Source organism: Centruroides vittatus, unplaced genomic scaffold (assembly GCF_030686945.1).
Source record: "Centruroides vittatus isolate TY-2023 unplaced genomic scaffold, ASM3068694v2 contig_957, whole genome shotgun sequence".
Taxonomy (NCBI): Eukaryota; Metazoa; Arthropoda; class Arachnida; order Scorpiones; family Buthidae; genus Centruroides; species Centruroides vittatus.
The window spans coordinates 32,835-55,634 of NW_027122636.1; the positions used below are offsets into that span (position 1 = coordinate 32,835).

The 22,800-nt window shown below is 33.6% G+C and overlaps 1 protein-coding gene across 1 annotated transcript in view; it reads right to left on the bottom strand.

Annotated features, from left to right (window-relative positions):
- The window catches only part of LOC136985265 (polycystin-1-like protein 1), a 109,501-nt gene that overhangs the window by 5,273 nt on the left and 81,428 nt on the right, over positions 1-22,800 (bottom strand). Inside the window, exons 23-46 of the mRNA XM_067282512.1 lie at positions 22,513-22,740; positions 22,277-22,431; positions 22,090-22,212; positions 16,162-16,248; positions 15,455-15,595; positions 15,177-15,269; positions 12,916-12,999; positions 12,340-12,555; positions 11,247-11,519; positions 11,056-11,167; positions 10,072-10,282; positions 9,927-9,983; positions 9,090-9,517; positions 8,773-8,983; positions 8,544-8,698; positions 7,763-7,863; positions 6,289-6,487; positions 5,940-6,216; positions 5,715-5,827; positions 5,510-5,619; positions 5,327-5,433; positions 3,861-4,034; positions 3,461-3,789; positions 3,185-3,378 (exon numbers count right to left, since the gene is read on the bottom strand). Coding sequence (XP_067138613.1) covers positions 3,185-3,378; positions 3,461-3,789; positions 3,861-4,034; positions 5,327-5,433; positions 5,510-5,619; positions 5,715-5,827; positions 5,940-6,216; positions 6,289-6,487; positions 7,763-7,863; positions 8,544-8,698; positions 8,773-8,983; positions 9,090-9,517; positions 9,927-9,983; positions 10,072-10,282; positions 11,056-11,167; positions 11,247-11,519; positions 12,340-12,555; positions 12,916-12,999; positions 15,177-15,269; positions 15,455-15,595; positions 16,162-16,248; positions 22,090-22,212; positions 22,277-22,431; positions 22,513-22,740 — 4,178 coding nt within the window. The remainder of the gene's footprint in view (positions 1-3,184; positions 3,379-3,460; positions 3,790-3,860; positions 4,035-5,326; positions 5,434-5,509; positions 5,620-5,714; positions 5,828-5,939; positions 6,217-6,288; positions 6,488-7,762; positions 7,864-8,543; positions 8,699-8,772; positions 8,984-9,089; positions 9,518-9,926; positions 9,984-10,071; positions 10,283-11,055; positions 11,168-11,246; positions 11,520-12,339; positions 12,556-12,915; positions 13,000-15,176; positions 15,270-15,454; positions 15,596-16,161; positions 16,249-22,089; positions 22,213-22,276; positions 22,432-22,512; positions 22,741-22,800) is intronic.

A 22,800-nucleotide genomic window follows, 5' to 3' on the forward strand; every position in this document is an offset into this window, starting at 1 on the left:
TTGTGTGTGTATATATATATATAATATACATTGTTATGAGACAAAATCTAATATATAAATAAAATCTGCATAATCTGGTACTGTGGGAGACATCAACTATGTAAAGACAAGCCCAACTCTAATAATAAAGTAAACTGTGCTAATTTCACACCAGTGAACGAATTAATTACACAAGCTATTAGGAAGAGAAAGAATATTCTTTGTTTCATCTATTAACTCTTGTAATATAAATATAATAAGTACAATATGATGATATTAAGTAGATAAGGGGTACTGAAATTCTTTCTTTTCTCTTTAAACCTTACAAATAAATTTGAGAATTTTAATACATCACTTCTAACATCCAATAACGATGACTTTACTTGTTTAATTTATCGTTACAAATGCACTCTAGAATGATATATATTTCATTCCCTCTTCAGTGCTAATTCTAAACAAGTTGGTAAGTTATGTATCATCATTACATGCCTATTTTTAAACAGTACATTTAGAGGATTTGATCCTGGGATCCAGACTATTTTTCAGTTTCAAAACTTTCGGGATTAATTTTTCCTGATCCTGGGATTTTCAGGATTGACATCATTTTAAAAAAGTTGCAAATAACTTTAACATTACGACATTGATTAAATACAGTGGAACCTCGCTCGACGAGCATAATTCGTTCCAGAGTCTTACTCGTAGTGCAAAACACTCGTTAAGCGAAACAATTTTTCCCATAGAAATTAATATAAGATACGATAATGCGCTCCATGCCGAAAAAATGCTCAAATGTTTTATGTATAACGTTTATTCAAAAAAAATTGTACAATATACACTGTTAAGGAGCGTGAATCATCATCATCTTTTCTTCTAGCGCAGAATGAACCATCCTGGAATGAGAATTTGAGCTGCAGAAACAAAAAGAAATCGCAGCTAATATGTTTGATAAACACTCCAAATGATATGCCAAATTCTTAGGTTATATAAAGGTTATAATTAAATATTGGAAATTAATTAATTTTACTAGAGGTAGACAATTACGTTTCCATCTCGTATTAAATTTAATAATTATAAATAGTTAATTTTTAATTCAGACATTTCTAAAATTTAACTTGGAATCGGTCATTAAATTTAATGACCCAAGAATTTGGCATATCGTTTGGCGTGTTTATTATATAACGGGCTTTGGTTGTTGATGTTTATAAGTAATATGTGTGAACACAAGTTTGGAAAACTATGTGATGACAAGCGACACTAAGATGCTAGCGGAACGTGTGCTAAACACAGACTGATGGAGCATGCTGCATGCGCACAATTCGGGACTTCCCCTCTTCTTGTCATTCATTATGCGAAATATCGTTCGTTAAGCGAGGTAAATTTTTACAATTTGTTTTGCTTGTTATGCAAAATACTCGTTGTGCGAGGTTCCACTGTAGTCGATTAAACAAAATTGTAACACGTGTCAGGTGTCTTATGTAACTGTAGACTTAAAAACGTGGGGTGAGATGATCTCACCTAGTGCTTAGTGCGTTTTACGTAAGGTTGTTCCTAAAAAATGCACTTTTTATTACGTGAATAGCATCTTTTATTGTTTTTTAGTTAATTTGTAACTAGTAGGTACAGTACTTCAATTTATTGCACTAATGTAGTTTTTTTTCCTCTTTAAAGATATTTATGACCGACTATAGTGATTATGTCTCTATGTAAAGAAAGTTTTTTCATCAAACATAAAAAAGACGAAGATGCAACGTCGATGTGGAGCCATTTTTTGGCTGCTAAAGATAGCGAAACAGCACAGTGTAAATACTGCTCGGCTATATTAAAAATCTTAGGAGGGTCAACACAAGGACTACACACTCATCTTTCAACGAAACATGGCAAAAAAGTTATTACTGTAAGGTTGTCCTCATCAACTAGCCAAAGTGCGACGGCGAAGAACCACCACCGTTGAAGCAAAAACATAGTTCACTTCGGGACTTTTTGTTAAAACTGAAACTTTAAACGACGTTTTAGCCCGAACGACAGCCTTAGTGTTTATTTGAATAATTTGTTAAATAAAAGTTTTTCTTCAATTTATTAAGTTTAAAAAGATCTCACTGATGCTTGAAAAAGAATAACTTTAACACGAAGACAGCGATTTTAAGTCTGGTTAGCCTGATTCTAAGTATGATTAGTTAGAGTGATTAGATTAGCTAAGTGTATACCATAAAATATGTTGATTTTTGTCTAAATTTTGATTTGTTGATTAAAGAGCTGATTTCTGTAAGATCGAAATAATCCCGGGATTGACTAAGTATAATCCCGAAATCCCGGGATTAGAAATAAGGGCTGGGATCGAATTCCCTAAGTACATTACACCAATAATGTACTGTTTAAATAACAAAATACATAATGATAATATTGGTATCAGTACTTTTCTTGTTTCAGTATGACATTTTTTACCGACTTTCTTATGCATTTAGAAATTAAGCAGTAAATTAAATGAGTAGAGTCATCGTCATTGAAAACCTTTTGATGTTACAAGTGCTGTATTGAAATTCTCAAACTTACTTGTAAGGTTTAAAGAGGAAAAAAAAAAAGTTACAACACACAAGAAATGCATGAACTAATATCCATCAAAGAAATCAAAGACTCAAGCTGCTCAGACAAGGTCGTGTTGATCGTGTTGCCATTCATCTGCCATTATGAAAATGTCATCCTTAAAATCTATCAGCATTAGTCGATAGATTTTAAGAAGCTTCTAGGAATTCTGCATGTTTACGCCAAGCACAAACGGTCCAGAAGTTCGATACATGGTATCATTTCACTCCTAAACTATGCACAATTGATGTCATAATCCTCATCGGGCCTATGGTAAGTGAGTATTGGATCATCTACTATCTCAACTTTTCGCATCTTCAGTTCATTATGGAAGACGTTGAAATTTAAGTTAATTGCTTTATATCAACGCAGTTGTAGAAAATCTCTAACAGTATTAGAATTCCATGAGCAAAATAGGTATTACTATAGGACAAATGTATTAAAGCACAGGGACACATCTTTCATGATATCATTTAACACAAAATTTTATATTTTAATGTCTCTTAATCTTCTGAAGATAAATAACATAAGATTTTTTGATATTTTTAATGTTTTTCCACAGCTCCTCAAGTACTGTATCGGAAACACTGTAATGTTTTACATATAATAAAACATAATTGATTACCTTTTCTTCTAGCACTTTTAATTCTTTCATTAGCTTCAGATTGATACTCTCTCTTTTTATAAGAATTATAAAGTTCTTCTTCTATCGAATTCCCGATGTCGTCGTAACTGTCCCAAGAATGACGTCTGTATTGATTCTTGTTGTACGGATTGTATAGATCTGCGTTATTACCATCCATTAATAAAAATTGCTCTCTGTGAAAAAAAAAAGTTCTAGTTCTACAAAATATATTCGTAACGAATTACACAATCTAAGTATACTCAATAAAATAATTACCTGGAAGAATCGTCGTCAGAATCGAGAGATTCTTCGAAGTGACTCAGGGAATCGGCCGTGTAAATGCTTCTACTGTTTGACGTGGAAAACGATTCGCTGGAAGCCTCTGTTGAATTTGCTTCTTTCTGCTGATAACTACAATAAAGAGATTTCCAAGACCAGTCAGAGCAGATTGGCCTAAAATACTTGAACAGCGTCGTCTGTGAGGCTTGACTGTTACGAAACAGAGCAGAAATGAACTGATGCGGCACCATTACAAATAACCCGCTAATAATTCCCACCACCAAAGTCTGCCAAGAGGAATCCGGTAATCCATATTCGACGTAATACTGTTAATTCAAAACACTTATTATTGATTTGTATGTGAAAAATTTTAAATTCTTTTAATCTATTTACTTACCTGAAAATGTTGGTATTTATACCAAACTGCAATCAGTGCGGCCGAGGACACGATTAATGAGAAACAACAAGTCAGTCTCTGAGCTCTACTAAATGAAGAATAAGGAGGTTTTAAACAGACGGAACTCCACAGATGATAATCACAAAGGTAACGAATAAAAGTCTCACGATAGACCTGTAACGAAAAGTACTTAATGAAATAAGGTTCCTGGTTCCTATTTGTTTGTAATTTTAACAGAAACATGGAACAGACCATAGGTACATACTCAGTCTATTTTTCATCATGATTCTTTGTTTATTAAAGATCTTATCATAGTAATGGTGAAATCCATGTTTCTAATATGACACTAAGCGAGACTACCGAGGTTGTGCTAGACACTAGCGAGGTTGAGACCAAAGTTTTAAACGCAAAAATGTGTACGTCGGACATTCGGCGCCGCTTTTCTGTAGGCCTAGAGGTTTGACAATGGCATTTGGAATGCGGAGCACGATTCCACTGACTTTCCAAACACCATTGTCAAATTTCTAGGTTTACGGAAAAGTGGAGCCGAACGTCCGACGTACACATTTTTGCGCTTAAAACTTTAGCCTCAACCTCGCTAATAACATGTTTCTGCAGCCCAGAGAATTGGTTTAAGTCTAATGGTGCCAATTCAAAAATATAGGGCAGGGGCAGAAAAGAAATTCACAACAGTACAAGCAATATGTGGTAAGGCATCGTGTAACAACAGAACTCTGTTTAATGACAAGTTGGGCTTCTTGTAACAAACAGTTTGTTGAATTTTTTCAGGTGGCATAATAACTAATTTCATTGATGTTGCACCACATGAAATTAAATCCACCATCACTTTTCCTGGATATTACTTTATTCTCAAATATGTTGGCATAAGGAAACTGGGTAAAGAAGTAATATAAAAACTAATACTAGAGAGACAGAATGCTACCAGTCTCACTTTTGTAGAAATTAAATAGAGAATCTATATAAATAACATCGCTAGACCCGATATACTATAAAGCTAAACTCCAACCAAATGCCGAATTCTATCAGGATAAATATGGCAACCCTCTAGTGCCGAATTGATTGCATAATTTATTTTGTATTTAGCCATATCTAGCCCGATAGAATTCGGCATTTTGTTGGAGTTTGCAGAATCTTGTATTTTGTTGCATCTGTTTTCGATAATTGAACTCATTAAAATGGGATAACCGGGATGATAGTTTTGTTACAACAATATTGACTAAAATTATATCAAACAAATGTAACTCCTGCTTTATTGTAGCATTTAAATAAACATACAACTATACAATTCTAGTGCTTTTGGTGTTTGCAGTTCAAATTTAATACGGTAGTAAAAAACGCCAAAAAAAATGTAATTTCAATGTCAACAATTGATATAAAAGTAAGGAAACTGTCTATAGATTAAAAATTGCTATTTTTATGCGTATTTTCTAAAAAAATTAAAGCACCTTTGATAAATTCCACGATGTTTCATTTAATGGTAGTTCTTTCTCTATCTGTCCGTCTTCTTCTTCCACAGATAACCACTGCTCACATTCAAAATAATACGATTTGCCTACAAAACAAATTCCGATAAGCATTGCGATAGGTGCGTTTTAAAAATAAGTTAAATTATCTACTATAACAATTACCCGTATGCATATCGAATACCGTAATATTTTTCAAAAACCAGGAAGGTGACGATCCACCGTTGTTATGCCAAATTTGTAATTTCCATAAATTACCTAGATTTGATTGAGTGCTAAAACAAATTTATAAGGTATATTATTTATATCAAAGACATAATTCTTCTAATAATTTTTAAGTATAAAATTATAATTAAATTATTGTTCTTACCTTATGTAAAATGTATTAATGGAACCTCGTCGAAAGAGTGGACGATTCGAGTCCCTGTTCACTAAAGACGTGGTCTCGGACATTCCGTTTTCTCCGTGTAATACGACGCACACCTGAAAATTTATTACAGATAAACAATGGTTTTGCACAGCTTCTCGAATGTACGAAAGCGTTCCAACTTTCACACAGAATACATTGAAAGAATTAATGTATTTTATGAATTACCATTGCTGTTGTTCCAGCATTCCAATAAAATCCAGTTTCGATGATCATTAAATATCCATACTTGTGACTGTTATCTTTCAAATCAATTAATGGTGCTCTTTTCCTGTCATGTGCACCATAAAAATGGCAGATTATTAGTATTAGCACATATGTGAAAATGATAAATATCACGGGAAGTAAATGGATCATAGAACTGAGAAATTTATCGACGGAAGCAATCTCCAGATTTGTTGCCAAGTTCCACGTATAGTAACTTGTCGGACCAATGCTCTTGCAACTGTTCAAAAATCAAAAAATTACATACGACTTGTAAAATTAACGCAATGAAAAAATTTAATAGTTTTGGTACCTGCAGTGAACACTATCGACGTTCGTCGTTTCTAAAACAATGCACCCGTCCGAAGACCAGTGCTGTCGGTGTCCGTCCCAACTTACGCACTGTTCTAACCACGTCTGCAACGTGTAGGTGACGGGTGAAAAATCAACATTTTGCCGCGAATGCTTAGAGAAATGTCCGTCTAACACTGTCAAATAGTACAATCCCGGTTCTGGTAATAGAAAGTTTATAGTAAATTTATTCAAAATAATTATCCATAAACTTTATTTTAATAAAAAGTAATAATACAAGATTTAATTCTATAATTACAAAGGTTTGAATGATGCTTCAAAGTTTGAACTGCATTTACAGTAAAAAAAGTGCACTTGAAACCTTTACTTTACATGGCATTTGAGAAGTGTATGGAAGCAACAAAGCTTAAGAGGAAGGTTATAATATCGACGATTGAGTTGAAAAAGAAATTTAATGTGAAGTATGAAAGAAGTAGGCATGCGGCAGATCTGGTGGCCACGTTTAAGTTGCCAAAGTCAATAGCGTGCGACTGATAAATGCAATTTTCATTTTATTATACGATATTTATGTATTTTATTTATTGTCTGTGTTTTAATTTATTATTACGGCATTTAGTTGTGTTATTTTTACCTTAAATTATGCATTTTAAGTTTATAAAAATGAGTAGTGTTTATGATCTGAGAATGGATTAATTCATTTTCCATCATTTATAATGAGAAAAATTGATTTAGATTTCAAATGGCCTCCTGGAATGAATTAAATTTAAAGTATGAGGAACCACAGTATTGAATTAATTTGGGATTATTGATTGTTACAAAAGAATTTTCACATAAACAGATCTTAGTCAGATTATGTATTAATATGTTGTAAACACCTTCCGTTCTGAGTGTATGTAAAACTCTGCAATTTATATTTCTGAAACTTATGTTAATAGCTTTGGGATATTTAGAAATAATTAATATATGGTGGACCTCCGATATAATGCGCATGTAGGCAAGAAACAACACCCGTGTTATAAGGTGAACCGCATTATACCGAGCGGCGCGGCGTAACGTGGTTCACCTCTTTACTTTAGCAATAATGTCAAGCTTTTCTTTCACACCGTAAGCTTATCTTTTACTCATCGTGCATACAATAATTAAACACTATTCAAAATACATTCAGGAACTCAATACATATGCAATTACTCAATATGCAGTAACGATAAAATGCGCTACTCACTAACACCGCACGGACCCGTATAAATGTGTTTGAGCTTATCGCATTGCAAACATCGCCCGTGCTATAACCGAGTGCGCAGTATAGTGAGCAGCACTATAACGAAGGTCCACCGTATATATAAATACAAAACCATTATGCATAAATTAAAATAGGAAGAAACAACAATTAGTAATTGGTCATAGTTCTTAATAATTAATATATACTTATAAATACAGTCCTTTTCAGATTGCATTCATATAAATTTAAAGCATACCTTTCACTAAATGGTTTGGAATAAATAACTTCGTAGTCTTTTCGTGATGTTTTGACGACACTTTCTTCATATACTTGGTGGGTTGTGGAGGTTGTTTCGAACTAAAAATAAAGAAAAAGAAATAGAATACATTAAAAGAATTCCATTCACGTATTATCACACAGCCAATTTACAACAAACTCTGATTAAAAATATAATTCGACATTACTATGGAATAAAATGCGGGCACGCACATAAACTTTTTACAATAAAAGCCTGCTCAAGTGATTGATCAATAATTTACTCAAGAAAAAATCAAAACTACAGTGTATTTTTATTAAGTTGTTGACACTTTGTTGCATTTGAAGTTAGTCTGCTCCATCTACACACCTGAAACTTTGCTCACCTATTTCTTTCTCAAGGTTGAGACAACCTTTCAGGTGGACAAAGAGAACAAGACATCATCGTTTAAAATATACAAACCAAATTTTTTTAACTTAGAGAAGGTAACATCGTTCTTTCTAAAGGAAGTACGTTTATACATCAAACACACAGCACGAGTAATGCGGTACTTACACTTAATATTAATAACATAGAAAATGGAGACTATTTGAAGATCCAACACACCTGAAACTTTGCTCACCTGTCTGTTTTGTCAGGTTGAGGCAAAGTTCCGGGCTCGCCAGAACTTCACAACTGGAAAAGTATATTTAAACTGTTTAATATAAATACACTAAGGACTAAATTATGGGACCAAGTTTAACTATTAAATTTCTTTAGCAAAACAAAAATTTATTATTACCTAAATAACAAGCAGAGTGGGAACAAATGCTTCTTTTCCAAATCCCGAATATCGAGTGATATAATCAGTGATTTATTAACTTGATCTTTGGTAAGATTCAGTTGATGAATATGAATGTTATCCTTCGAAAGAGTGTATTCTTTTCCCAAATTCATCTGTAAATATAGATTTTTTATTATTTATGCATATTAGAATTAAATAAATATAAAATACAAAGACAAAACTGGACCTTTAATCTTTTTAAATGAAATTCGACGTTCGGATTTGTTACGTGTACGTGATCTTGCACGTCACAAGAATGAAAACTCACGCTCGAAATTCCGCCATGCCACGCGCTCGATATTCCTGTATTGATCCAATTGTTGCCACTTACGTAAAGACCATTAGCAAAAGATTCGGCCATAATCTCTACACAGTCACAAATAAAGGGATAACTTTTCCTAGCAAAAGAGAATATAAATCTTAGAAGTTATTGAAAATCCTAACAGAACTTTTAAATAATAAAGCCAAACTATTCATTTCCTACAGTCAAAAAAGAAAACTTACCTGCAAGAAAGTAAATTATCCCTATCTGAAATATTGAACAAGTCTAAATACATCTGTCGACCCAAGATAATTTCGTTCTCTCCGAATTTTATAATCGGCTCGGGATTATCGGTGGCAATGCGACTATAGAAGAAGACCGCGTGAGATGTTTCAAACACGTAAGGTCTGTCGTTCGGAATGAGAGAGGAAGCACTTTTCTTAATGGCATTTCTCATAATGATTATACTCTTCTCGAGAAGGGATTTCAACGTTACGTCTTTTGCTAGTTCCGCATCTTCAAGAAGAATCGAAGACAAATAAATGATCTGCGAAGTGACTCTTAGTAAAGATTCTTGAAAAGTTTTGACGGGAAAATTTACGTGAAGACTTTTTCTTTCGTTAAATTTTTGAATCAGCTCAAAACTCGTACTAAGATCTTTCACTAAAATCTAAAAATGATAAGTCGTTAAGCTACAGAAAACAACATTGTTAAAATTCTTATTTTACAATTGATGCAATAAAGTTTTTAAATGAAAATATAGAAAAGTATTAGCAGTTAATTGTAATTTAACTGATAGATGTACAACTAAACATTGTATAGCTCCTAACAGAGTAATTCTACTGGTTGTAATGTTCGATGTTGACATTTTCTTCTAAATTTTGCACACACCTACCAAAGATCATGAACTACCAATACGTTCTACTTCTCACCCTCACAATTACGTATATAATTCCACTGTGCTAATAAATATTCAATTGTCTCATCTGTCAGCCATTTTCCAGTTTGTAAACATTTTGATTCTATATACTGTATTAGCAATTAATGTAAAATTATATACACAAAGCATTAATGCCAACCTGTGAAGGTGCATCGAGTAAAGGAAGGAGAGCTTGTAGAGCTTGATGTGCTTCTGCCTGCAATGACAATAATTGATTTAATAAACTTTAAGATTTCTATTTATAATTTGTCGAAAACAAATTTTATGAAACTATCTCCACTCACCAAAGTGTTCAGCTTTAAACTGCCGATCAAATTTATCAATTCTTGTCTGAGATTGTCTCGATCTGTCGCTCGTCTTTTTCTTTTTGTGAAGTTAGCATCGACGCGATTGAGTCCGGTTACCCAAACGTGTATCTGATGTAACAATCCTTGATAATTTTTTTCGCCGAGCATTTTGTTGAACGACGACTGAGAACTTGTTGTTTCGTTAATGCTACAGGAATAAAATAAGTCATTTTAAGACAGACTTTTGCTTGTTGTTAAAAGCATTTTAGGAAGATCTTTTAAGAAACTGTGCATTATTTAATAAGAACTTATCTTGTTAAAATAAGACAAAACATGGTGAGCAATTTGTAATGATAGACAAAGATCAAATCCATTTAGTATAAAAAATGGGACAATAAATTATACAGATTACAGACATATATAAAATCATGTTAAATAACATGTTTAACTATCTTAATACAGTGGCGTAGCGAGGGGGGTGCAATTGGGTGTATCACAACCTGGGCGCCACTCGCAGAGGGCCGCCCAAATGGTTTCCAAAACAAACTATATGTGTTTCTGGAGAAGGGAGGGGGTGCCAATAAAGTGTTATGCCCCGGGCACCAGTTATATTCGTTACGTCACTGTCTTAATAAGCATGTTTTGAGAGTTGTACAGTACTTTATAATCATATTTTTCATTCCAAGGGAATATTGGCTTTGAGTCTATCGTCACAATACCACTTGTCATCTTTTGTCTTCTTGTGGCATGATAATTATCAATTAATAAAGTTTCCGTTATTTCACCTGCTTCCTCTGTCTCGTGTGATTGCAAACACATTTTCATTGACCTGTGGGTTACTAGATCATCATCAAATGAGTGTGATAACAGGATGGCAAACCGAATCAAATAATGCATTGAAAGAATGTATGATCCAAATAACTAATTTATATTCATTAGATTAAAAGATATTAGATTAAAAGATAATATGTGTCGACCTACATAAATAATTTCAAATCTTCGGTGTCTTCCCATTCTGGATACACTTTTCTAACTATCGAGCAAACTCTTGTGCCAGATCCGCTGCCGTCTCTAACCACAACATCCACATACACTACGTGAAAAATTCTCATTTATTATTATATTTGGATTATTTTATGTTATTCGAGTACAAGAAAACATAAGGAATTTACCATTGTGACTGTATTCGGGCAGGCCGGCAGGAAGTGTAAATTTTGCATTTCCATTAAGCCCAACATATACCAGATGTCCAGTTGCATTGGGTATCTGGGTGTAATGCAGTTCGTACCAAAGGGGATGGTATTCAGTCTTCCATTCCATACAGTGCAGGCGAAACCAAGTCGCAAACTCCCTCCCTTCTAGAGGAATCAGTGTGCAGCGACCATTGGTCGGGCCAATGTTAACAATGACGTAATCCATTGCTTTTCCCACTAACTCTGGATTATCTAAACACAAATACTTTATTGTCAATTACATATTTTAAAAATAAAATGCTTAAGAGTAAAATAATTACTATTGCATTTTGCATTCTTGAACAAATTCTTATCAATATGAATTGAGATTGACAAATAATCAAATATCATTTCATTTTTCTTTATATTGTAAGGCTTCAGATTAATTTACTACACAGTTTAAACTACAAGCAAACATAATTAACACCTCAAATATTAAGTACAGTAGAATCCTGTACAATGCGGGGATTCGTTACTCATTATAGAAAATCACGATTTTCTATAATGAGTAACGAATCAAAACCCACATTATCACACAATTTATGAAAGTTTAAACCTTAACCTATAAGTTGAAAAAAAAGTATACCTCTGATCGAAAAAATTCGAGGGTTGTTGTTTGCTTTATTAGCGCGTTGTACGGGACTCTACTGTGAAGCCTAAAAAAAGTCTAATTTCAGAAATGTTTGAAACAAATGAGCAGCATAAAACAGGGTTTTCAACCCGCAAGTCTGCAACCGACGGCCAAACGGCCGAAGAAAATAAGGCATCAGCCTACGAATCCAGGGACCTGTGATACAGGCCAGCAACCCCAGAAACTTTTCACGAGTGGTAACTACCAAATATGTTGGGTGCAATCCTCACCAACCAGTCACACCATTGTGGGTCTGCAAACCCACAACGAATATGGAAAAACAGATTTTTTAGAGCCCACAAGATGGAAAATAAAGGAAAACAGGAGAAATTAAAACAAAATTTTTTCTGTGAGACCTGGCAATTTATTTTCTATGAAGAATGATTAAAAACATTTCTGTACCTTTGCTGGTAACTGTAGCTTCAACAATATACGTGCTTCCAATCTTCAAACTCCTCGGTTCTAAAATAAAATATTCCGGAGACACCAAATTTGACTCGGAAGATAACGGTATCCTCGGTCGGCGGATTACGTGGGGAGCCGTGCCGGGATACCTACCGTCGACGGCGGCGTGACCGACGTCTTCCGACAAATGGAATTCACCGTTGTAATCGTTGTCTAAAAGAAATAATTGACGTAATAAAGTTGAACAAAAATCAGAGATAGAAAATATATTCTTTTTAATAATGTTAAGATAATGATATATAATAATATAAGCAATTTATTGATTGTTTTTTAACTAACGAAAACAAATAAACAGGTTAAACTTTCATATCCAGAGTATAAATATATGAAAGTTTCCTTTCTGGCATCTTTAACAATTTAATCGCTTCTAATGTTTATATTGCTTTTAGCTTAAACACGGAGGAACCTGAAGTTGACCTATAAAAGGCTAAAAGTATATGTTAAATTAAGAAAAGTGCTTGACGGTAAAGTTTATTTTTATTTAGTTAAACGAGTTTCGAATTCCAAACTTACCTTCGTTATTTTTGGTCATTCCGTATCGTCCCTTCCCAATTTCTTCCAAGATTTTTTCTTCGCTTTTTTCCAGTTGCTGAAGATCTGAAGTAAAAACAACTTGAGATTAGCAAAATGTAAAATGTTTATAATACAGAAAGTGCTGGCTTAAGTCATTTCATTTAATGGTGTTTCATTATAACACCACCGAGGAAAGATACAAGCACATCCTGTAGTCGTTTATATATAATTATCATTGTCAAATTTTCTTTATAAACAGTAAAAAAGATTCTACAAGGTGGAAAATAAATGCTAGAGGTTGCAAAAATGTTCAAATTACACTTGTTTACATCATTTAGCCCACGGTAAAATTGGTTTCTTTATGTGTCGTTTTGCTTAATGTTATAGTTTCCGAGAATCTATCGACGACGTTAAGCGAGTTCTTGCCGTAAGTTTCTTTGCTTTACTATTTTATCTTCTTCATAAATAAAAACAATATGCAATAAACATATCAGATGTCCAGATATGTAAAATGTGTGTGTTTTCTCTCTACTGTTTATAGACGTCGAAAACAGAATTTATAGTTTAAGGGAATTATAAAAGAATATTCTTTGTATTTTATATAATTTATATAAAAATCTTATATGTGTAATTCGTATGCATTAAATTTTGAAACTAAAACAGATGAATTAAATCACTGTAAATCAAGAAATATTTCCAACTACAAGCAACAACAATTTCTGATGTTTTCTCTAGAAAATCTAAGGTTCCGAAAACTGGGTCAAGGTCACAGATATGATCATCTTCGGATAATTCCATTCTCATTTTCACATTTTTATTTAGTTTAGAACCACCACACACACACTTTTGTAAGGAATTTTTTAATTTTTGGTCTCCTGGAACATCAAAACATCAAGCAATTCAATATACATACTAGGAAATGATAACTATATTCAAACATGTTTTAATATCTACAAGTGACTACTAAGCCATCGTACGTGGGAAAGAAATAAATACCTTTATATAAATGCAGACTAGGTAATACAAAGAGTGGGTGGAAAATAACTAGGTGTTAAGAAATTGCCATAATTTCTATCCTTCTACAGTAAATATGATGAAAATTATTTGGTGCATACCTTATTACATGGAAACACAGATGTATACTTTAAAATTCAATGTAAGCAGTAGTGCCTTTCACCAGAGAACTGTGATTTGTACGGACAGTCACTTCTCTGTGCACCCACAACCAAATCTGTGGTCATTAGCTTCAAATAACGATTCTTGATTGTTTCAGGATGGATTATGGAACATGTCCTTCACTATATCTGCACAGCAACCACTGATTTCCACACTTCATACAGCAGTATGGCAATCCTTGTACACTCCTAAACAGACAAAAATCCTTCTTTTTTGTCACTGTGCCACTCTTGGTCACTGCCTGAGTGGGAATTTGGAATTATAAAATTCCATTAATTGATCTATATGCACACAAATTTTATTATGATTGCATTTATTACGCAAATTATTACAAAAATTATAGCAATTTCTCAATGTCTTGTTACTTTTCACCCACACTGTATATAATTTATAGTAGTGACTGAATAATTTGACTAATTGTTACTAATACATAATTACCGATATGTTATTACGTAAATGATCACAAGTCTGTCAGCATTTCTGGACTTTAAGAGAGAAATCCTAGAATTTTAACCACGTATCTGCCCAAAAAGGCATCTCTGCATTACAGGTTTGAATGCAGGTTTATTGGAGCGGTGGCATCAATTTCTGCTTTGTCGTCTCGAAAAGAAAATCTTTATTTTACGTAATTTATGTCCAAACAATTGCTACATTATGTCGGGCTATATTAATACCAATATTAATAATTAAATGCTAAGTGATTTGGCTTAGAGATATGCATTAGGTGAATTTGTTTGATAAATTTAATTATTATAATTAAATTAATTAATATTTATTTAATATTAATTATTAAATTTATCAAGAGATGGCACGTAATGCCTACCTCTAAGTCAAATTACATAACACTTAATTATTATTGGTATTAATAAAGAGCGATATAATGTGGCAATTGTTTAGCATTAATCCGAGAGATTAGATTAATCGCCGTTTATATTTTTTACGTAATTTATTTTGAACTATTTTGTTTGTTTTCTAATCAGAATCATTGCCGATCTTTTTGTCTGTTACTAGAAAACTATCCTATTTAATTAATTAAATGGCATTACTTACATAAAATAAAAAGATATGAATCAAAGTTAACATACTATGTTCTCGTGCAAAGGCGCTCCCTCCCTCTCCGGGATTTCCTTCTTCGAAGGGATAAAACGAATCAGAAATGAGCTCCTGTGCAGCAAATTCTATTCAATAAAAACATTTTTGTCATAAAGTTCTTCTTAAAGTAAAAATTAACATTCAGTTTAATTGCAAGCAAGTTATAATAAATTAAAAATTTTACATTCTTTATAGATGCCGATTTGAAAATTTCATAAAAAGTAATGTATTACGAATCAAAATATGAAGTTAAGGCCATCTTCACACTAACCTTCCGGCAGATGCAAGTGATTAGCTTCGTATGTGACGTCACCCTCTACGGGAGGAAACGGGAAAAACGGAGGATTCGTTACTTCGTCCTTTTCCTCAAAATCGTCACCAGTCTGCCAAAACGTTTCTCTCTTCTTACGATCTAAAAAGAATGACAACTATATAAATTAATTATACGGGTACTCCTCACTTTAAGACCTATCTGCTTTACAACCACTCGCAGTTACGACTAATCAAGTTTTGACTGGCAATTTGGGGAATCCCCTTTCTCGGCTTGAGTGTCGGTCAGTGGCACTAAGAGTACTATAATAGGCTTGTGCGTACTATAATAGTCTTTTTATGAATAAATTTGAAGTTTGTTGCATAATTTGTATAATTTTACAACGATCCTATATTCCTGGCGCAAGCTCCTCGCTGAACGACATAGTCGTCAGAACGGAACTCGGTCGTAAAGTGAGAAGTACCTGTACTTCAGAATACTGTCATCATTTACACTGCCATCTGTCTGACAGAAATCAGATAGATGGGAGTGTAAATGGTGTAAATATCACAAATCAAAGTAACTACTGCACTCCCTGAAATAAGAATATGCAGTAAAATCAAGCAAATACAATATCTAGTCGTGGTCTGGAGAATGAAGACCAGTGTCTTCACACATGCAGAAATGAAAGAACTTTAATTGAGATTTCAAGCAAATATTCTATTTACCTGTGTTTTCGGCAAACAACTGCCATTTCTTGACTTCCGGAAGACCGGGAAATTTCGGAAATGGAGGAAACTCTTCTTCCAAATTATCTATAAAAAAATCATTTTAAATTAATTTATACTGCACGGTTTTATAAACTAACCTAGAATCGACAAAATTTTAATTATAAAAATACCTACAATGCAAAATCATTTTTAGTATTTGCATACATGGTTATAAGAAAAAATTCAATGAAATACACTTATCCATACAGAAGATGAAAGTAATAAGTCATACATCACAAAGAAAACTTTCATTTTGAATTCTTGCTTGTTAACGAAGATAATAGAATGCAATCATGTCATATACAGTGTCGTTACCAACCTTATTGGTGCATTGCCGTAGAAGCATCGTGCTGAAGAATTGCACGAGTATATACTAGGTTGATTAATATGTCCGTGCAAGTTTTTATTGTGTAAATGAAAGACAATTTTTTCAGAGAAAACGATAAATTTATTCGATACCGTATAGCCCGTACTGATTTAAAATCTTTTGCCGTCTTTTGGGAAGCTCTATAATTCCGTGCTCAAAGAACTTCCCGTCTTACTTTCCAAAAAACTATTCCAAGTGATGTTTGACGTCTTCCTCTGAAACAAAGCACTTTCCATTTAAAGACTTTTGAAAGGAATGAAACAAATGGTAATCAGAGGAAACAATATCTTGTGAATATGGAGGATGTGACAAGACTTCCCAGCCCAACTCCAATAACTTTTGTTGCGTTTGCAAAGATGAGTGATGGATGTCTGGCACTGTCATGATGGAAGACAGTGTCAGACTCTTCCAGTTTACCAATTCCAGATGCTTCTCATGGATAGCTGCATTCAATTTGTCCAGTTGGCCATGGTACACATCTAAATTCAGTTCTTCAAAAGCAGTTCATAAAGTAATCCCTAGTCCCACCAAATCGAGAGCATGATCTTTTATGAGAGAATCCCTACCTTTGAAGTATTTGTGGTGTTTAGCAACACAGTCTGCATTATCATTTTCACTTGATGTTATTGTATGTGATCCATTTTTCATCGCCCGTTATCATCCACTTCACAAATAAATCTCTTTGCTTCGGCATGCCACACCCATCACGTTTATAGAACCAATCCGTTTGAGCTTCATTAACTACATACACTTGTTTCTACGTGATAAATCCCACATTTCCGGATAATTTTCAGGTTTTATATTTTGTTATAAACAATTAATTATTTTGTTTCCTCCTCTGACTTGTGCAAGTGTGTCTTTTGTAACCATTATTTAATGAATAAATAAAGAAAACTGTGTTAGATACTATCCTTTAAATAATTTCAATCCATATTTCGTTACATTTGTTAATCCAAAAACATGACACAAAACAACGTTACGTAATTCAAAATGAAACAGTAAGTATAAAACAAAACATGTTGTCTTACTTGGACCTTTCTTAAGAAGACAAATACTATACACTGTTATCAGGAGCAGATCCAGGGGAGTTAAAGGAGCTCAATTCCTCCCTTCTGACATAAACATCAAAACATTTTTAAAACATTTACAGAGGTAATTACAGTTTATTGGACCATCTGCATAATACAACTCTCAAGCACACATTAATAATTTTTGAGTTAGTCCCTTTGAGTTGCGACTAATTGTGACATTACATGCAGCAAATGCATTACTGAAAAATACTAAATTAAGTACAGTGGACCCTCGTTATACCGCTGCTCACTATACCGCACACTCGGTTATAGCGCGGGCGATGTTCGCAATGCGATAAGCTGAAACACATTTATATTTTATTGTTACTGCATATTGAGTAATTGTGTATGTATTGAGTTCCTGCATGTATTTTGAATAGTGTTTAATTATTGTATGCATGATGAGTAAAAGAAAAGCTTAAAGTCTGAAAGGAAAGCTTGAATTATTGCTAAAGTAAAGAGTTGAACCGCGTTACAGCGCGTCGCTCGGTATAACGCGGTTCACCTTATAATGCGGGTGTTGTTTTCCGCCCAACATGCGCGTTATATCGAGGGTCCACTGTATAATCATTTTAAATTAATGTTACCTATGGTAGCGAACATGGCAGCTCATCTCTCAAACAGTGGGGACGCACGTTCTCACCTAACCTAACCTATTCTAATAAATTACCCTTATTCTAATAATTTGGTTGGCAATAATTATGGTCATTTATTAGAATAGGTTAGGTTAGGTAAGAACGTGTGTCCCCACTGTTTCAGAGACAAGCCACCATGTTTGCTACCATAGGTAACATTAACCTCATTTTACAATTTAATTTTTTCTCATTTAAGAAATAAATATCCGTTAAATACTTATTTACTGACTTTATACGATTTGATATGACTGCCGAGTCGCTATCGAGCAACTTGGCACGAGAAGACAACAATTACAAAAAGCAAGAGTTGTGTTAATTCAATTCAAAATAATGATATAGATTTTGAATTTAAGAAAAAAGAAGTGTGATGCTTAGATAATAAAAATATTTGTCAGACTAAAGTCCGCCATATTATGTAATACGCAGAGTATAAAAACAGATTTATGATATTTTAACTTACGAAAATATGGTAGTAGTTGTATTAAAATAGCACAAAAGAAAGATTTGGCATAAAGCCAAAGATAACGCCAGACAATGGCGGCGTTATATAATAGACGCGAGTTCTCTACACCTCGTAAAAATATTCACGAATAAAACTGCCTTTTGTCTTTTTAATTTTTTTATAGTTACAACAAAAAGTAAGACAGGCATTCCTTATAATAAGCAGCTGTCGAACACATAATTCTTTAATTAAAAAAATATCTTTCATTTTCTAAATTAAAGTATATTTTTTATTTTTTAATATTTTCTAGATCAGTATTATTTTGTCTTTTTAAATACTATAGGTTTTACAAAAAATAATGATAATTCTAGTATAGCCAGACGAGGTTTCGAAGAGTAAAGATCGAGTTTCGGCGATCCGATATATAAACTTTCTTAGCGGCAAATGAATTTTTTTGTTAACGTTTCTATAAAACTTGCACCCTGCAAGTGCGAAGCAAGAAATTTCACGGCTATCTTCTTTTTAAAACTTATTTTACGAACGGCTTAGCAAGCTGCTTTCGGTATCAAAGTGGCAATACAAACGTCGACCGAATACTATTAGATATATCAAATAAACTCCCAGATTATTTATCAGGCTGTAATAAAGCTAATTTAGTAATTAGAGACAAAGATGGTGGCCTAACTAGTTATGGTTAAGAAGTTAGGCCACCATCTAATAATAAATTTAATAATTATTTTAAAATTAGTGTTGTTACAGCCTGATAAATAATCTGGCAATTCATTTGGCATATCTAAAGGAATCAGGTTGATGTTTATGTTCTTATATACTGTATATTCAATGCTGGAGTTAAGCGTAAGTCAGTTGAAGTGATAAATTTAGTTATGACAAATTACTAATTAAAATACACAAAACTATAATCTTGTTTACCCATTTTCTAAAATAATTAGTAGGAAGGTTAATAAGAAAATAAATAAAATTTAAGTGATGTAGTATAATATTTTGTATGATATTACTACCACGATGCCAAGCAGCCCACCATTTTGAGGATCTGGAATGGAATTTGAATGAATGGGTCAGAATACCCCAGAAACTTTTTGGGGATTGGTCCATCCAGATATATCTCTGATGACCCAGCTGCCTATTGCGAGCCTGGCTGAACTCTTAATGGGTTGCCGAAACATCCTTCTTAGTGCCAACAAGACAGAAATTTGTGTATGCAAGTTACGTCCACACATTAAGGCACTTCGGCCACATGCTCCTTTTCCATTCGGGTTGCCCTTTTCCTAATCACCAAAGGAACCCCCGAATATCATTATGAGTAAACAATGGAAAATTCATGACTGCTAGCCTATTCTGCTAATATAAAAAAAGCTAGTGAACATTGAATTTTGTAATGACAGCTGCACAATATGTTGAATTGATAAAAGTCTCTTTAAACCGACCAATTGCTTTAAACGGTAGACTTTCTTACAGCTTATACAGGCTTTAAACACTTTTATTGTTTCACTACATATGCATTTCGGTCCAGTGTTTTTCCTCCTGGTCCCTCCTGTCCCTCCTCAGTGCTACAAAATAAATTTATTTATTTAACAAACAACACAAGTAGAAGACATTATAAAAACATTATAAAAAACTATTAAGACTATCCCATCATACCCCTAGTTCTCCTGATGTTCTTTTACACCTGTACAATACTTTTGCGTATCTGTTCTCCCGCATATTTGTTGTTGTTACACATTTTTCACAGCATGTTACCTCGGTGCTGTATTAGTGACTATACATGTATACTATTTGTTAACATTATTCACACACCCGACTAAATATAACATAATACATTTTATCATATGTCTTGGTATGTTAACAAGTAGTATACATTTATAAATCACTAATACAGCACCGAGGTAACACGCTGTGAAAAATGCGTAACAACAACAAATATGCGAGAGAACAGATAAGCAAAAATACCGTACAGGTGTAAAAGAACATCAGGAGAACTAGGGGTATGATGAGATAGTCTTAATAGTTTTTTATAATGTTTTTATAATGTCTTATACTCGCGTTGTTTGTTAAATAAATAAATTTATTTTGTAGCACTGAGGAGGGACCAGGAGGAAAAACACTGGACCGAAATGCATATGTAGTAAAACAATAAAAGTGTTTAAAGCCTGTATAAGCTGTAAGAAAGCCTACCGTTTAAAGCAATTGGTCGGTTTAAAGAGACTTTTATTAATTCAACCTAATGAACATTATTTCTCTATTGTCCCATGCAACTTCATTGTATGGTCTTGAAAACAAGGAACATTCCTTGTTTTCAAAATCAAGTTAGCCCTGACTAATCTGTAATCACAATTTGACTTATTAAATTAACCTTTGAAAACCACTCAATGGTCATTAAGAGTCAATTAATGTATAAATCAGGACCACACATTGAGATCAATATAAAATTAGACCTTTAACCCCCTTTTGAAATCATTGTATACTACTATTGCAAAGAAACATACGATCAGCATTGACTACAGGAGATGCCCCACCATTTTCAACCTACTACATAACGGAAAAGATCTCTCGAACCCAGACAGACTACCGGACATTTATAGTGTCCCCATCAGAGACAACAGATGTGATAGGGATATGGGGTATGTCGGCTCCACGAAACGTTAAATGGGGATCGGGATAAAGGGGCATAAATCAGATATACAGCATAATACATTACCACCACACTCTCCACATACACCATGGACTTGACATTGTGGCAGACTTCACCAGAGCAAAAATCATCACCACTCCACACCTAGAGCACCTCAAATGGCTAGAGGCAATTGAGATTTTTAAAGCATAGTTACGACACATCCACGTGCATTAATTTTAGAGACGAGATCGGTCTTTCGATGGCGCGGCAGGCTATACTTGACACCGAAAGTTAACGTTCTATCTTATTTATGGAAACACGGGAACGCATGTGCATATGTTCTCATTATTCGAATTCATACATGTGCACATTTATTTGGATTTCTGACTTGATATTAAAGCTGTTTTTTGACGATGATCGTTATGTTAGAACATATTTAATCACATCACGAGAACGCATGCGCAGAGGAGCTCGTCATGTAAAACTTCCATCGTTTGAATATGTTCGAATTTCATATTCATATTCGTTTTAGAAAATCCGGCTAGTTTACAATGACATGATGCCTGAAGAAGAACCCATAAGAGGTTAAGAAAATGTTCGATTTACAAGATTTAATCGTAATACACACTGGTTATAGGTTCAAGTGAGTCTAATTTCAATTAATGTAATGTAATGCAACAATATGCTTGAGTAATTCTTTTCTATCAAAAATAAGAAATACTGTAACAGAAAAACATTACCTTCATTACTGTTTGTTGGCTCTAATGTCCAGTGCCCAGTAGGATTCATTGGCTTTGCCGTCGTGACGTTGTCGGCATGAATAAAGAAGGTCGAGCCATCGGCCTGAACACAATTATGTTCACCTAAAACAAAGTGAATATATTTAATTAATGAAATTAAACATTAAAATGTTAAAAGAATACTCACTAATATAAAGATTATGATTTCCATCTTGCACGAGCCACAGTTTCCACCGAAATTCTAATTTCACGTCTCTGCATCCCTTGCAGATAGCTAAAAATATAAGTCTTGTGTCCTGCCTGACCACGTGACTGAAGTGATTGTATCTTTTAATCAAAATCCTATTCAGATAAGAAATATATAAAGCACGATCCAAGAACGTCTCAATAACAAGAACGATAAAAGACAAAGAGGATACTTACGGCAGCATGTGAGATTTCTCCGTTATCTCTAGCTCCTGCAACGTCGACGCTTGCAACTTTCTATCGTGGTAAATGTTTAACTTAAAACTGACAGCAGACAATTTAAGATTTAACAGTCCAACATGAAAATTAATAGATGGAAAAGATCTGGTTATTGTCCCAGATGATGAGCCATTTTTAAAGCATTGTTGATGGTTAAATGGAAAACTTGTACAGAACCAATTTAAACTGAAACAAATATTTTATCACTTAAACTACATTTTATACTTTTATCGTAATAACTAGAAA